This window comes from Ovis aries, chromosome 11 (assembly GCF_016772045.2).
Source record: "Ovis aries strain OAR_USU_Benz2616 breed Rambouillet chromosome 11, ARS-UI_Ramb_v3.0, whole genome shotgun sequence".
Classification (NCBI taxonomy): Eukaryota; Metazoa; Chordata; class Mammalia; order Artiodactyla; family Bovidae; genus Ovis; species Ovis aries.
In genome coordinates this window covers 28,701,559-28,718,537 of record NC_056064.1, presented here as the reverse complement: position 1 = coordinate 28,718,537, position 16,979 = coordinate 28,701,559, and the positions used below count along the sequence as shown (strand labels likewise).

The 16,979-nt window shown below is 45.7% G+C and overlaps 2 protein-coding genes and 1 long non-coding RNA gene across 7 annotated transcripts in view; 1 reads left to right on the top strand and 2 right to left on the bottom strand.

The window, feature by feature from the left end:
• Positions 1 to 9,233, bottom strand: part of USP43 (ubiquitin specific peptidase 43) — a 48,785-nt gene extending 39,552 nt beyond the window's left edge. For both annotated transcript variants that reach the window (XM_042255659.2, XM_042255660.2), the window contains exon 1: positions 8,581 to 9,233. In XM_042255659.2, coding sequence (XP_042111593.1) covers positions 8,581 to 9,081 — 501 coding nt within the window. In that variant the 5' untranslated portion in view covers positions 9,082 to 9,233. The remainder of the gene's footprint in view (positions 1 to 8,580) is intronic.
• On the top strand, positions 8,623 to 15,664 carry LOC121820583 (uncharacterized). The gene is made up of 3 exons (XR_006061162.2): positions 8,623 to 8,715; positions 10,319 to 10,507; positions 13,196 to 15,664. It is a non-coding gene; the product is annotated as an uncharacterized LOC121820583 (long non-coding RNA).
• Positions 11,235 to 16,979, bottom strand: part of CFAP52 (cilia and flagella associated protein 52) — a 26,463-nt gene continuing 20,718 nt past the window's right edge. For 3 of the 4 annotated variants that reach the window (XM_004012696.5, XM_027974895.2, XM_027974896.3), the window contains 2 exons: positions 13,203 to 13,314; positions 11,235 to 11,612 (listed from right to left, as the gene is read on the bottom strand). In XM_004012696.5, the coding sequence (XP_004012745.3) occupies positions 11,437 to 11,612; positions 13,203 to 13,314 (288 nt within the window). In that variant the 3' untranslated portion in view covers positions 11,235 to 11,436. Of the gene's footprint in view, positions 11,613 to 13,202; positions 13,315 to 14,866; positions 14,998 to 16,979 lie in introns of those variants that run through there. The other variant, XR_003590698.2, reaches the window with a different exon arrangement.

Sequence of the window (16,979 nt, the reverse complement as noted above, 5' to 3'; positions counted from 1 at the left end):
CTTTGGAAGGTTCTTTTCCCATATAGGTCATTATAGGGTATTGAGTAGAGTTCCTTGTCCTATACATTTCTGCTCTGTATATAGATTCATTTGTATAACTTTTTAGATTCCACATATAAGTGATATCATATAGTATTTGTCTTTGTATTTCAAGAAGCCCGCTCAGTTGTGTCCAACTCTTTGCGACCCCATGGACTGTAGCCCACCAGGCTTCTCTTTCCATGGAATTCTCCAGGCAAGAATCCTGGAGTGGGTTGCCATCCCCTTCTCCAGGGGGTCTTCCCAACTTGGGGATGGAACCCGGGTCTCCTACATTGCAGGCAGATTCTTTACCGTCTGAGCCACCAAGGAAGCTCACTGACACGTAAGTAATATCACATAGTATTTTTTTTGTCAGACTTATTTTACTAAGCATAATATTCTCCAGGTCCATCCCTGTTGCTGCAAATGGCAGTATTTCATTCTGTTGTTTTCTTGGCTGAGCAATATTCCGTTGTCTGTTTCTATTACATCTTCTTTTATTTCCTTATTTTATCATGCCAGTCTTCACTGGGACATGTGGGGTCTCAGTTGGAGCATATGCAATCTAGTTCCCTGACCAGGGATCAAACCTGGGCCACCTGCATTGGGGGTGGGGAATCTCAGCCACTGGACCACCAGGGAAGTCCCCATATCTTCTTAATCCAATTGTCTGTCGATGGGCACTTAGTTTACTACTATGTCTTGGCTGTTGTAAATAGTGCTGCTGTGAACAAACAGGTGAGTGTATCTTTTCAAACTATCGTTCTCATTTTTTTCTGGAAATATACCCAGGAGTGGGATTGCTGGATCATGTGGTAGAATGTTTTGATACACATGATTATCTCTCTTCCCTGAAGCTCTGGCCCTTGCAGTGCTGGGGCCCACGCTCCCCTGCCCCCATTTGTCTATTTCTGAGCTCTCTCTGCTCATCCCACAGGGGGACAGCTTCTGGCCCTGCTCTCTCAGCAGTGGTTTCCTTCGTTCCCAATCAGCTCTCCTCTTTGAGAATGACCACATGACCCAGTGAAGTGGAATTCCTTAAATACCATGCCTGTGGTTCCTTCACTGCCTCTTCCTAAAATGAATGGAATTTGAGAAATCCGAACTTCTGTGGTTAGACCACAAAATGTGCAAGCCAATCCTTCATCCATCCCTTTAGTAAATGTTTGTTGAGTGCCTACCACAGGCCAGGCACTAGTCTAGGGCCTGGGGTTCCAACGGGGAACAGGGCAGACAAGCCTTCCTGTCCTCTCGGCACTCATATTCCCACGCCCTTCACTTTGTCCCATTAAAGGATGGGGCAACTTCGTCATTTTCTGGGTAAACACAGGTTGCAGCTTTTAAAAATTTTATTTCAAAGGGTAATATATGCACCCACCTTTTTAAATAAAGAATTCAAAATATAAAAAGAACAGCAATGAAAAGTCTTCCCTTGCCTGGGTGCCCCTCACCAAAAGGAAGACAACACTCTGAATATTTTCTTAAGCATCCTTCCAGGGTCTTCTTTGTGCAAGCATGAGCATTTGAGTGTAAGCAACCACCCTTGTCTGTGTACAGGGCACATCTTGTATATGCTCCCTGCAGGGCTGTGCTCTGCTCATGCCCACCCAAGGGAGCAATGTGAGCAAAGCTGTGGACCCAGCCGATCTCACCATGTCCAATCAAACCAAAGGTGTGCCGTGTGCTCAGTCGTGTCTAGCTCCTTGCGACCCCATGGACTGTCGCCCACCAGGCTCCTCTGTCCATGGGATTTCCCAGGCAATACTGGAATGAATGGGTTGTAATTTCCTTCTCCAGAGGATCTTCCCAACCCAGGGATTGAACCCACATCTCTTGCATCACCTGCACTGGCAGGCAAATTTTTTTACCACTGAGCCACCTGGGAAGCCCTAATGAAAGGGCCTGGGCTTTTTTTCCTTTTAAATCTTCCTTTGGGATTTAAAGGCAACTTTAGGATGAGCTGAAGCAAAATTCAAGATTTGATTAACTGAAATGCTGGTTCTGAGTTTTTATTATTTGAAGCACACTAGCCAGCAGCAGCAGCTTGGGTGCATTGGAAGGTCTAGATTTCTCTGCGCTTTCACCCCCCCTCCTTCCCCACACACACACAAGCAGGGCTGCCCAATAAGCAAATAAAAAGAAGCATGAATAAGTGATAAACAATGAGTAATGTTTGTGGTAGAAGTATTCATATGCCCCAGGCAATACTGGGGATACATTTTGACTAACAAGTTATTGTTAATCTGAAATTCAGATGGAGCTGGGCATCATATATTTTGCCTGGCAACTGTACCCCCTAGTCACCCTCAAACCCGTATCCTTAGTACCAACATTCCCTTCTGGGGGAGCAGCCAGCAACCGCCAACTGGAAATCTCTAAAATCAGCTCTTTGTTTTAATGTCAGGGTCCTCTTTCCGGTTCCCTCTCACACCCACATCAGTCAAGAGTTCTGATTCTGGGTTCCTGACTGCGCCTTCCAGAGTCGCATTCCCACGGTTGAGTCCAAATTCCTGTCGACCCAGATAACGATACCCACCTAGAGGGAAGTTGGGCCCATAGCAGCTCCCCCTGCCCACCCACTGCCTGCAGGACAGGACAGACCCTTCTTCCCACAACCCTGCTGGTAAGGTCAGGCCCCTACCCTAAACCCTCCCTAACTGCATTAAAGCCATATCCTAACATGGGAGGGATGAATGGCAACATCTGGTATTTCTACTCTGCAATATGGCACAGTTCTTACCCATGTGTGTGTTTCTCCCTCTCATCACTGATAACTTACAACATGTTTAAGCAGTATTCCTAGGTATTTCTTATTTCTGGTTTTTAGGAATGAAATCTCATTTTTATGTTTCTAAAAGGGTCTTGCTTTTGACTATTTAGTACCTAACCCCATTAGTGACAGTGATAATTCTAAAACATGGATTCCCTGAACCATTCAGTAGTTTTCCTTCTGGGAAAAAAAAAAAAAGAGTTGAATTTTTTTTTTTATCCTGTTTCCATTTCATGTCTTACTGTTTTGTCCAGAACTTCCAAAACAGACAAGTGATGAAGGTATCCTTTTTTTAAAAAAAAAAAACAATGAGTAATGTTTATGGTGGAAGTATTCATATGCCCCAGGCAATACTGGGGATACATTTTGACTAACAAGTTATTGTTAATCTGAAATACTGGGGATACTGCTTTTAAAAAAAAAGCAATGCCTCTGGTATATCACTTGAGGCATACTGCATTTCTAAAATTGTTGGTCTAAAATTGATCCTAAAACACATAAGCTAAGATAAATTCCAGATGGCTGAAATCCTTAAATAGCCATAGAAAAATCAGAAGTATATAACATAGAATGTTTATCAAAAGGTATGAAACAAATAAATCTAAAACTTTCTGTAGGTAGAAGAAGGACTGCGCTTGGAGGAAATATTTGCAGCAAATATGACAAGAGTTAAAGAATTTAAAGAAATGAGAAAAAAGAACATTACGACCAAGGCAGAATGTTTAGACAAACCACGTGAACAGACAATTCCAGGAGCAGTCTTATAACCATTCATAGTGAAAAAGCGTAGAAAGATCCAACACTTCAAACAGACAAAAGTTAAAAACAAGTTGCTATTTCTATTTGTTCAATATATTAATGAGAGAATATTTAATACCCAGGAAAACATGTATTGCTGGGGTATCTACAACTTGATATCATTTTTGGAAATTTGTCAATGCGGGCACTAAAAATAATCAAGCCCAATAAAGTTGATATAAAAACTAAAAAGCAATAAACACTTAAAATTGTGAAGATGATTTATACAGACGTCAAAACTCATCAGATGCTACTTAAAATTTTTACTCAGCCCTGAGAAGAAATTTTGCCATTTGCGGCAACATGGATGGACCATGAGGACATTACGCTGAGTGAAATAAAAAGAGAAAAACAGTGTATAACACCTTTTTATGTGAAATCTAAAAATATCAAAATTGAAAAGCAGAAAATAGTGGTTATGAGGGGCTGAAGGTAGAGGGATGGGAGAGATGTTGTATAAGGTACATACTTGTAACCAGTAGCTATTTAAGTCCTGGAGACTAGTACATGGTACAAGCAGACATCAGGTATGGTGGGTTCAGTTCCAGACCACCATAATAAAGCAAATATTTCAATAAAGCATGTCACGTGAAGTTTTTGGTTTCTCAGTGCATACAAAAGTGATATTTACACTCTTCTGTGGTTTCTTAATAATACAATATTACAACGTACAATAATATTATGTCTAAAAAACAACATATAGATCTTAATTTTCTTAAAAATTTATTGCTAAAAAATGCTAACCATCATCTGAGCCTTCAGTGAGTCTTAAATCTGCTACTGGTGAAAAGTCTGGCCTTGATGTTGATGGCTGCTGACTGGTCAGGGTGATGGCTGCTGAAGCCTAGGATGGCTGTGGCAATGTCTTAAAATAAGACAACAGTGACTGACATCTGTGCTTGGATTGACTTTTCCTTTCACTTGAACTCTTAGAGGTCACTGCAGGGTTATTCATTGGCCTAATTTCAATGTTGTGTGTCTCAGGGAAGAGGGAGGCCCAAGGAGAGAGAGATGGGTGGAATGGACAGCTGGTGGAGTGGTCAGAACACACACATTTATTGATTAAGTTCATCTTAGTGAAGTGAAGTCGCTCGGTTGTGTCCGACTCTTTGCGACCCCATAGACTGGGGCCTACCAGGCTCCTCTGTCCATGGAATTTTCCAGGCAATAGTACTGGAGTGGATTGCCATTTCCTTCTCCAGGGGATCTTCCCAACCCAGGGCTCGAACCCAGGTCTCCTGCATTGTAGACAGATGCTTTACCGTCTGAGCCACCAGGGAAGTCATCTTATATGGGTGCAATTCACAGCACCCCCAAAACAATGACAATAGTAACACCAAAGATCACCGATCACAGATCATCATAACAAATATGGTAAAAATGAAACAGTTGGAAATACTGTGAAAATTACCAAAATGCGACGCAGAGACACAAAGTGAACAAATACTGTTGGAAAAAGGACACTGACAGATTTGCCCCACACAGGGTTGCCACAGACCTTCAATTTGTAAAGAACACAGTCTCCACAAAGTACAATACAATGAAATGTACCTATACAGTGATTATAGACAACAGAACTGTTCTATAAATACTAAAGTCACTACAGACTAAACCTTAAATGTTCCCAGCACTAGAAGAAATACATTACATGATGAGATGGAGGTATTAATCAATGCTACTACTGGCAATCATACATAATACAAACGTACCAGATCAACATATTATCAATATATACCCTACACAGGGTTGTATCTCACACATAACTCAATTTTTTAAAATGGGTGCATTTCATTGTACATAATTTATACCTCAAAAAGTTGATTTAAAAAGCAAGAAACAAGAAAAAGAACAAAACAGTCATCTTTGCTTTGACCATGTCATTTCATTCAAGGAATTAAGCGTATGGAAATGATTAGAGCTGAGGACAATGATTTAAATATAAGAATTTTCAATGCAGCATGATAGTTGGAAAATTGTACAGTATAAAAATGTCTCCCTAGCAATTGGATCATTTAGTGAAATAGCATACAATCATTATTAATAAAAACTGTTTCATAGAACATTTTAATGACCAGGAGAAAGTCTTGAGTTAATACTTACATGAAAACAGCAGGATACAAAACTAGAATTTCCAATTGTTTGCACATGATTTGAAACACATCAACACACTAATGATGGTTATCTCTAGAGGGTGGAATTCCAGGTCTTTTTTTTAACACATTTTAGCATTTTTCATTTTTTTTGGTTATACATATTTAATTACATCATCAAGAAATCAAAGTATTTTGGAACAGGGTTTTTTTTAATGTATTTATTCATTTGCTGTTAAAACAAACAGTGGTCCTACTGTCTGTGGGAGGCTGGGTGATTCAGGGCCTGAGGAGGGTGACCCCACAAACCCGTCCCATTTGTGTACCTGGGCTGGGGTCACACACTCCAGCATGCTGGCTTCTCAACTCCCTCTCTTTCTCAGTCCAAAGCTAATAATCCCTCTTAAAGACCAAACTCCTTTGTACAACCTTCTGTGGCTTGTCCCCAGCCAATTCTCCAGCCCCTCCTCCGGGCCACATAGGCTTTCATGGACAGAGGAGCCTGGCTGGCTATAGTCCACAGGGTAGCAAGACATGACTTAGTGACGACACCACCACCACCAATTCATTTTACCAAGCATTTATCCTGTCCAGCCCCACTCCACTCAGTGACTGGCAGTTTCAGTCTCACGGACTATAATGCACTTTTTCCCACCCTCCTTTGTCCTTAGTTGACCCTTCATCCCTCAAAACTCAGCTCGAAGATTCACACTCCTGGGAAGCCTCGCTGCCCCGCCTCCTCACCCCACCTCCCCGGAACAATCACATCCTTCTAGCATAATTGCCTGTTGTCTCAGATTGTAAAGAATCTGTCACGTTTGATCCCTGGGTCAGGAGGATCCCCTGGAGAAGGAAATGGCTACCCACTCCAGTGTTCTTGCCTGCAGAATTCCGTGGATAGAGGAGCCTAGTGGGCTATAGTCCATGGGGTCGCAAAGAGTAGACTACCACTGAGCGACTCACACTTTCACGTAACAGAATTGCCAGAGAACATCTTTATTTTGTAGTTCTTGTCACCAGTTCTAATCATGGGCCCATGGGATTACTTCACTTATCTCCATCTCTCCCACTGGACCATAAGCTCCCAGGATTTGCATTCATCCCCCCACGCATGTTCCATGCTCTTTGTATAGTGTCTGGACACAAAATTTGTTGAATGAACGAATGTTTCCTCATCTGGAAAATCAGAGGAGCCCACCTAGATTTCAATCCACAAGGTTTAAAAGCCCCTGTTCTGGACTCCTCCACTGTCTCCAAGGAAAAGTCTGAAAAGTCGCAAGAAAATTTGGACCATATCACCTTTATTAACAAATTAACAGTTTGATTATCTTTCAATTCCCCCAAGACTCACAAGGAGTTTCTTGGCTCTAGGGATTTGAGGCAGAAGAGACATAGGAAATCCTGGTGAGTCACAGATTACTAATTCAGAAGACTTTTCAATTACTCCTGCCTCTCCATGGCTGCAGTCACTGGATGAGAATGCAAAGACCAAGAGAAAAGGTACACAGAGCTTACCTCCCTCCTTCCTCTTGGTCTCTGCAGGTGAGGAGGTATTAATATAATTAACTCATTTTATCATCACAACATCCCTGTAATAAGGTAAGTACTGCTAGAGTCCCATTTTACAGATGAGGAAAGATGAGGCACTATTGAGCTTTTAGTAACGTGCTCAAGGTCACAGAGGTGCTATCCTTCACCACCATAGGACACTGCCTCTCACATTTAAAAAGTGAATGCTGCCAAAAGAGCTATTACTGACACCCATTTGACTCCCTGACACCTGCAGAACAGTGCTTCCCTAGTGGAAGCAGAAGAGAGGAAGGTGAGGGTTGGCACCCTTGTGGGTCACATGGCAAGGATTGCTTTCTCGGCTGAAACTCCAAGAGTGGTGATGCTTGTGGAATGAACACTGACAACTTCCCCCTCCCCCAAGAACAACAATCCCTAGTCTTCAGGGAGCTTCAGCTCTCTGCCCAGAACTGTGGGTTTTGTTTGGCTTGTTGCTGTTGTTGTTTTAGCAGGAAGCCAGCCATGTGCATCAATTATCAGGACTCTTTCATCCAACTGGGACCCAAACAAACGCTGGGTTTTAATCCTGCAGTGATACACAGAACTTCCAAAGTCTCTTGACCCTGCAGCATCCCCAGTAAGTAGATGACCCCAGGGAAAAAGGATACAAACCCATGCTAATGCATCTTAGGGGATTTGATTCAGACTAAACAAAAGGATGCCATCTCTGATGTAGCAGATCCACTCCGTCTCCCTGGCACTCAGTGCAGTACCTGGCACACAGGTCCTCAGCTTGCGCTGGGCTTAGACTGAAATCCAAACTCCTTACCACTGCCTCCGAAACCTTATATGATCTGGTCAACTTCATCTCCACCCCACTCTGCTCTCCTAGGCAACAGCCACCCTGGTTTTCTTTGATGCCTCCAACTCTCAGCTCCTTCAGGCCTCTGGTCTTGATACTTGCTGTTCCTCTCCCTGGATTATTCCTAGACCTTGGCCTGGGTGCGTCCTTCTCTTCATTCATCTCCTTCCTCCCAGGCCCTGGCCTTGAAAGTCTGACTCCCCGCACCGCATTGGAAACCAGATTGGAAACTCCGAACCTGGCGTGAGAACCAGCCCGCCGAGGCTTCACCTAGCGTTTGCTGAACACAGAAATGCCGTATACACTTAAACCTACCGGCTCCCGGCACTCCCCCTCCTCAAGCGCTAACACACTAGTCAGCTCAAAACAAAAGCGATAATCCCAGGCTGAACTGGTAACTGTCATCTCGAGAAGTCCCCAAGAAGCCCCCTTCCTGATGGAGCACCCACTTGTCCAGAAGGGAAACGCGAAAGGCCGGAGCGCGGCTGCCGCCGAGCGGCGAGGACTGGAGGCCGCCGGGCGCTGCCTACCTTGAACTCGGCGGAAAGTTGGGGCGTGTATTCGCGCGTCCAGAGCGCGCGCACCAGCGCCGCCAGCTGCTCGGTGACCTCGGCGCGGCCGGGCTCCGCCCGGTAGCGCCCTAGCGCCAGGAACTCGGCCAGCAGGTCGGTGTTGCTCAGACACTGCACCACGGCGTTCATGAAACAGGTGTTGCCGTGGTTCTTCAAGCCCTGCGCTCCCGGGGGCCGCGCCCCGTCGCCGGCGGGGAGCTGGGGCTGGGGTCCGGGCGGGCGCTCCTCCCCGGGGCTTCCGGGCGCGGCGGGATCCGGGCCCTCAAAGCCCCCCTCCCCGTCGCCATCGCCGTGTCCTGACTGGGGCTGGGGTCGGGCCCGGGGCGGCGAGTCCCCGGGGCGGGAGCGACTTCCCAGCGCCAGCAGGAAGCGGCCGAACAGGCGGCGCAGGGAGCGGCGGCGGCGGGGCCGGGGAGCCGGCGGCCCCTCTCCGGCCGCGGCCCCCGCGCTTGGGTCCATGGCTCCTGCCGGCGCCCCTCCCGGAACCAAGCCTCCAACCCCCGGGGACCCCAGGCGGACGAGCCGCCGGCAGCCCCTTTCAGGCTCGGAAAGGTGCCCAGGCGCCGGCTACCTGCGGGCCAGGTGTGCCGGGACCGGGCGGAGGCGGAGCTAAGGGCGGGGCTGCCCCGCCCCGCGCGGGAATCCGGCTGCGGAGACCGCCCCGGGCAGCGCCCCGCCACCCCCACCCGCCTCCGGGTCCCGCCCCCGCCGCTCGGACCGGGAATCAAAGCACTGGGGCTTGGCTTTCAGCTTTCCTCCCCTTTCCTTATCTCTCCTAAACCTACCGACCCAAATTTAACCTCTGCTCTTAGTCCTCTCCCAGCCTTCAAGCCGTGAAAATAATAGAGGAATGATAAATATGAACGCCCTCGTAAATTGCAAAGCCCTGGCTCTTGCTAAGTTTCTTGGAATGACGTCCGGGCGAAGGTGAAGCCTTCCCAAAGGGTAGCCGCGGGCGTAGTGAGAGACGCGCACAGGGAGCAGCGACCGGGTGGGGAGCGCTTTGGAACCGCTGGTTCCTCCGCAGGCTCAGGTGTGTGCGGACAAGTAGCACCACCTCCTTTCCAGCCCGTCTGCCCCGCTGGGGAGGCAGTGTTTGCGGGACCCGCCATCCTGAGACCAGAACTGGGAGGCGTGTGTAGAAAACACCCGGGGTGGCCGTGGTTTGCTTGTTTAAATTACAGACCAGAGTTTATCAAAAACTTGCAAGCGAGACCTTATCATCCTCAGTTTAACTTGGTGGAGAAACGGGCTCAGAGGTTAACGCCATGGGCTGAGGCCACAGACCCGTAAACAGGGAAACCGGAACTGAAGCCGGGTTCTGCCAATCCCGCAGTTTAGCTCTTTTCCAACCTCAGTATTTGCTTACGAGGAAGTTTTCCGGCTCCCTGGCGCGCCCCCTACGTGGTCGCACTTTCACTCCTTAAAGCAAAATCCTAACTGGATTGCTACCCAATAAGAATTGACTTGGTATAGCCTCTCCCTGGATTCGCTGGGGGACTCCGCTCACCTGTCCTGTAACTGTCAGGTTTATAATTAATCCGGCGAAGTCTTGCAAAGTGAATTTCTCATCCATTTCTAACTCAACAAGAGATCAGCAGGATGCGTCATTACATCAGTGCCCTGAAATGTTACTTATTGTTTGATGGATATGTGGTCATCATTTATTAAATATCTACCTTGACATATCAAATAGGGTAGCAGCAGGTTACCTGATGAAAGAAAGAAGAAGAAGTATTAAAGAACAAAGAATATGCCCAGAACAAAATATTGTTTTGTGAATTAGAAACTTGACGTGTTTCTGAAAAAATGCCTTCGTCTACTTTCCCTGGAAAAGGATACTGGGTTGGATCGTCAATAAACAAGTTCCATCACCTTTCTAATGGTAAGCAGAAGAAAAAGATTTTATACTCAATTCCAGAAAAGCACCTATCAAATTTCACCTTTGATAATCACCCTCAAGGTCCCTAACTTACATTTTTATTTTAGAAAGCACAATTTATATTTAACTTTCTGCTCTGTCATGAATTCTGCTGATGCTTTAATATATTATTTCACTTAATTATAACAATAATTTTTGGAGCAGATATTCTTGTTTTGGGGCTTCCCTGGTGCCTCAGATGGTAAAGAATCCCCTTGCAATGCAGGAGACGTGGGTTTGATCCCTGGGTTGGGAAGATCCCCTGGAAAAGGGAATGGCTACCCACTCCAATATTCTTACTTTATAAAACAGAGTATCAGAAAGTTAAAACAAAACAAAAACCCTACCCAAGATCTGGACTCAAACCCACATCTTGCCCCAGGCAGTTTGACCAATGAAATGCTGATTAAGAAAGTAAACTCATATGTATACCTATAGCTGATTCATGTTGACATATGGCAGAAACCAACAAAATATTATAAAGCAATTATCCTTCAACTCAAAATAAATAGATTTTTTTTAAAAAGAAAGTAAACTCACCTTCTTTCTTTTCAGAGAATAACAGCAATGATTATCTGCAGACAAATTGTGAGGAAGGGCTGTGGGGTTTGCAGACTCATGGAACAGATTAGGATAGGAAACCAACGACTGGGAATTTACTCATAATGAAAAAATAAACAGTCTAGATTAATTATTCTTGAACACATCTCAATTTTAATATACAATTCAAGAATGTGCACTGCATTCTATAAAGGAAAGGAGAAACTTGTAGATAAAATATTTTGGTCAAAGAACAAAAACACAGATATGAGAAAGCAAGATTAGTCTAGGAGTCTCAGGCTTCTTCAACAAGATGGTAATTGATGCTGTGGATCCAGGAGATCTCTGCTGCTTCATGAGGGAAATGGGTATTTCCACCTCAAAATGGCCCCGTCGGCACTCACGCTAACGATGTACTGATTTCCTGGACTTATCCGGATGCGGGTGATGTTGCCACTGTGTCCCACCCCAACATGGGTCACTTCACCCTCATTGTAATCCCAAACCTTGACCAGATGGTCATTTCCACCTGAAAAAGACAAACAGTTATTTGGCATGGTGCAACAGGACAGAGAGAAAACAGTCCTGATTTTAAAAAATGATCATTCAATACATTCCCCATGTGATGATTTAAAGGAAGAAAAACCTATCTTTATAAACACTCTTCCTTGACTGGGAAAAATCTAGATCTGTTGCAGTAAATAGGGGGAAAAAAGTAAAAAGGTGACATCACCCTTGATCTCACCATCCAGAGATAACAATTACTAACTTCTTGGTTTAGTTCCTTCTGGTCTTTTCTCTGTAAGTTACATAGATACACAGCTGAATATGTGATTGGGATTATACCGTGTCTACTTTTATATCCTGCTTAAATATGGGCTTCCCTGGTGGCTCAGAGGTTAAAGCGTCTGCTCACAATGCAGGAGACCTGGGTTCGATCCCTGAGTCGGAAAGATCCCCTGGAGAAGGAAATGGCAACCCACTCCAGTATTCTTGCCTGGAGAATCCCATGGACGGAGAAGCCTGGTGGGCTATACAGTCCACGGGGTTGCAAAGAGTTGGACACAACTGAGTGACTTCACTTTATGTAAATATATCTGTGAAACTTTCATTGATTTAGAACGTTAATTGGTTACTATCCTGAAGACTCAAAGAGGCTGCAAGAAATAAGACTGATGCTGTTGCAATGGGCAGGCACATTGTGTAGCAAATGCCCCCTGGACATACTGGTTGAAAAGCCTGGCATTGAAGACTTCAGTAGGAAACATTACAGCAAGGCAGGCTGGATAGCCCAGTCTATGTAAAGGCCTATTTTTATCTTTTTTTAAATTGAAATAGGGCTTCCCAGGTAGTGCTAGTTGTAAAGAACCCGCCTGCCAATGCAGGAGACCTAAGAGACAAGATTTGATCCCTGGGTTGGGAAGATTCCCTGGAGGAGGGCACGGCAATCCACTCCAGTATTCCTGTCTGGAGAATCCTATGGACAGAAGAGCCTGGTGAGCTACGGTCCATGGGGTTACAAAGAGTCAGACATGACTAAAGTGACTTAGCACATATCACTGCTGCCCATCACAAAGAAAAAGCAAACAGTGGAAGCTTAGTTTTTATTTGTGCCCCTCAGGCTTGTATGGAAAAGGCGATGGCACCCCACTCAAGTACTCTTGCCTGGAAAATCCCATGGAGGGAGGAGGAGCCTGGTAGGCTGCAGTCCATGGGGTCTCGAAGAGTCGGACACAACTGAGCGACTTCACTTTCACTTTTCACTTTCATGCATTGGAGAAGGAAATGGCAACCCACTCCAGTATTCTTGCCTGGAGAATCCCAGGGACGGGGGTGCCTAGTGGGCTGCTGTCTATGGGGTCGCACAGAGTCGGACACAACTGAAGCAACTTAGCAGCAGCAGCAGCAGCAGGCTCTTAGGCAAATGTGTCTTCTCATTGAAATGTGACTTCTGGATTTTTCTTTCCCAGCCACACAGGCTGCAGTGCGCAGGACTGAATCTAACCACGTTGCCCTTTAGATCCTTCTGGGGTCACCCCAGTTGCCCCCCGGCCAGGGAATTCCAGGTTTCCATTTAAATAAGCTAAGCTTGGCTTTATTCTCTGATCCCAGGACTGACCTGTGACAAAGTGCACCCCTTCCACTGTGATGTCCATGCCGTTGACAGCCCCGGACAAGGAGCCATCCAGCTCTCTGATGACCGAGCCATCGAACACTTCCCAGTAAGCAATCTGGAATTGGAGAATGAAGCACAGGGCAGGATTCAGCTCAGTGGAATCATCCAAGCACACGCCAGCAAACGAAGGTTCTACTTTATATAGCAGGCAGCAGAAATATACCCAGGGATGATGTATCGGCTGACATTATAAATAGGCTAAGGCAGGGGATGGAGAAATCATTTTAATATTTTTAGGAGTGGCTTTTAAATTTGCATTCTATTTAAAGAGATGTTGATATGCTGGTAAACTGGATTGAGACAGAGAGCGCTTTTTGGTTAGATGGAGCAGATTGAGCCTGGAGGAAGCTGTAAAGGGAAGAAGAAACCGGCCAGTACACAATTCTGCACTTAAAGGAGGAGAGCAAAGCTTTCTTTAGGCTTGGCAGGAGGGGAAATGAAATTTCTTTAGGGCCTTCAGCTTGGAGAATGAGCGGTTCTGCAAAATTCTGGAGACTGGGCCTTACAAAGTCAGCTCTCGCTGTGGCTGGCCCTCCTTCTTCCTCACCCTACACTTATCCCCACCTTCTCTTCAGACTCAAAGCAACAGAAGATTTTGCAGGGACGGGTTTAAACGGAAACTGATTATATTACCCCCTGCCACCTTCCTGGGCCATGAAACTAGGTTAGGGGTGAATGAAAGACAGGAGCTCAAAGAGAGACGGTTTTTCTCTGAATATACTGCTTTTATACTTTATTGAACTTTGAACCTTGTCAATGTACAACCTGTTCAAAAATAAAATTTCTTTCTAAACAAAAGAGCCCTTGACCGGAAATTGGGAGTGGGAACTTAGGTATGTATTACACCTGGAACTTTCTCCGTCTTTCGTGTTAATGGACACTTGCTGTATTTCAGTCATGAACACCAGGAATCTATGTTCCTCTGAATTTAGCTAGAAATTGTGTATGCTATTTTAAATTTTTTTCTTTTCTTTTTTTTATAATTTCTGTGGATGCTGGATCGCTTTAACAATAAATTTCAGTTTTCAGACTAAAAGCATAAGGAAGTGTAAGCGCATGCTGAGGGGACTTCCTTGGTAGTCAGTCCAGTGGTTAAGACTCTGTGCTTCCCCTGCAGGGGATGCAGGTTCAATCCCTGGTTGGGGAACTAAGATCCCACATGCCACATAATGAGAACAAAAAAAGCAGGGGGGTGGGGGGGCATGCCAAAAATCTTTGTTTCTCAGGAATCACATCCATGTAAGTCCTTAGTGCTTGACTACCAGTTTCCTTGACCAATGAAGTCAAAGTGGTCTTCAGCTGGGCTTTCCTGAGGGTCCTCTGCCAGAAGTGGTCTTCCCTGAGATCAAAGCATGGCTACGTCCCCCTGGCCCTGAGGCCTCAGCTCAAGTGTTACCGCCTTAAGGGGGCCTCGCTGACCAGCCTCGCTAAAGCAGTTTCCTTCTCTCAGCCAGTATCCTATAACCGGATCTATGTATTTTTAGCTCTTTTACCATCTTGTATTATCTTGGTCACTTATTACTCATTGCTCATTCATGGACCCTGTCACATGTGTACTGTTCAAGTCCATCCCCTCCCACCCAAAATTAATACAGAAAGTAAGTTACCTCCATGACAGCAGGGACACTGTCATGTCCCCAGTGCTTAGTTTGACAGATTTGTGATTTATGGTTGGAATAGTCTGGTCAAAATTCAAATAAGAGGGAGATGGACTGTTTCAAGTCTCATAAGCTGAAACCTAGAATACAGCAGATATGACCCTAATTTAGAAATGATACGAATCGTACAGCAGAGCATTTATAATGATGTTGTGATTAGCTCCTTAATATCCATCCATCCTAGTTCCCAGAGGAAGTCCACTTGGACCGCAAGTCAAGCATGCGTTAGGGGATGGGCAGGTGTGGGCCAATTTGGACAGATGAGACACAAACTAGCAGCCCAGAGACTGGAAAGGATGCAGCTCTCCATGCCTTCCCAGAACATTCTGTCTGGTTGGTTCAGGCAGCCTTCCTTGGGTTTTTATGATAAAGTTGTTGAATCCTGCCCCCAGATCACAGATGCAAGGCCTTGTACCAAGGCCATGGAAGTATAGCCCAGAACCAAGGACACCTCTGAAGTTGAGCCCCTTGGTAACCATTGCCAAAAGCCCCTGATTATTACTAACAAGCTTCTTGACTCCCAGTTAGACAAAGATGCCCACTCCAGTAAACAACCTATAGCGCTGCAACCAACCACCTGATGCTAGCTTTCCCCCAGGAATTTTCTTTGTCTTGAGGCTATAAAAATTGGCTGTTAACTCATGAAAACTGTCAACTCTCCTGGGCCTGTTGTGAGACTGGCCCGCTGCGCTCACAGTGCCCACCGTATCTGTGCTTTGTTCTTAATAAACTCACTCCTTTCTGAAATGCTCTGTGTCTGGAAATTCTTTTCCAACCCACGCTAGGACTGCCTCAGTGAAAGGGTCTTCAGGCTGCAGTTCCCACTCACCTGGGAAGCTTAAACAGAAAAAAACCCCACTTCTGGATTCAAATTTATGGGCATGGGGATGGGGAGGGCAAGTCCCTTCAGAACTTTTCCCATGCTATTTTTATACTTTTCACTCCATTATCTTAGACTGCAGCTGGCAAAACAATTAATAGGCAACCTCCTCTTCAATTATCTCAAAGGCATCTCAAAGACTAAATTAGGGGTATCCAAACCCAATACCTGGATTGGCAAGGAATCAGGCCAAGATCTGACGTATCTGATGTGGCTGGCTGGATGGGAGACACCCTCCTCCCTCAACCAGCTTCCCTGTCCCTCTCTCCTGAAGCTTCTTGCTCACTCTGAGAGGGAAATGTCCCCCCAACCCCCAAAAGAAGGGCCGATTTCCACCCAAGGACATGGACCCCCTCAGCTAAAGAGATTTTTAACATATTGATGAAGTAGGGTGATGAGGGCTTCCCAGGTGGCTCAGTGGGTAAAGAATGCACCTGCAATGCAGAAGACACTGCATTTGATCCCTGGCTCAAGAAGATGCCCTGGAGGAGGAAACAGCCACCCACTCTAGTGTGCTTGCCTGGAGAATCCCGTGGACAGAGGAGCCTCGCGGGCTACAGTCCATGGGGTCGCAAAGAGTTGGACAGGACTGAGCACTCACTCACAGCACAAAGTGTTGAGAGATTAGCTCCATTGTCATTCAATTTGAATTTAATCAAATGACAACTGCTTTGGACACAGCACTTCCATTCTAGCCCTAAAAATTTCCTCATAATCAAAACCAGTACTTATTAAGTGCCTGCTCTGTGCCGGCCCTCACCCTCAGCTTTTAGCATTGTGGCTCAGCTGGTAAAGAATCTGTCTATAATGCAGGAGACCTGGGTTCGATCCCCAGGTTGGGAAGATCCCCTGGAGAAGGGAAAGGCTACCCACTGCATATTCTGGCCTGGAGAATTCCATGGACTGTATAGTCCATGGGGTCACAAAGAGTCAGCCATGACTGAGCAACTTTCACTTTCACACTATATGAAAACAAGCTTGATTAAAGTCAAGCATGACTGTAATCCATGAGGTCAGTGGTGTCGTCACGTCCATTTTGCAGACAATGAACCATAGGCACCCAAGAAAATGGCACAGCATTTCCAAAGTGACACAGAGGATCACCAGCGCTCCCATCCTCCGAACTGACGTGGCTTGGCTCCAGAGCCTGCACCCGTGGCCACGAGGCACCACGGCCCTTCT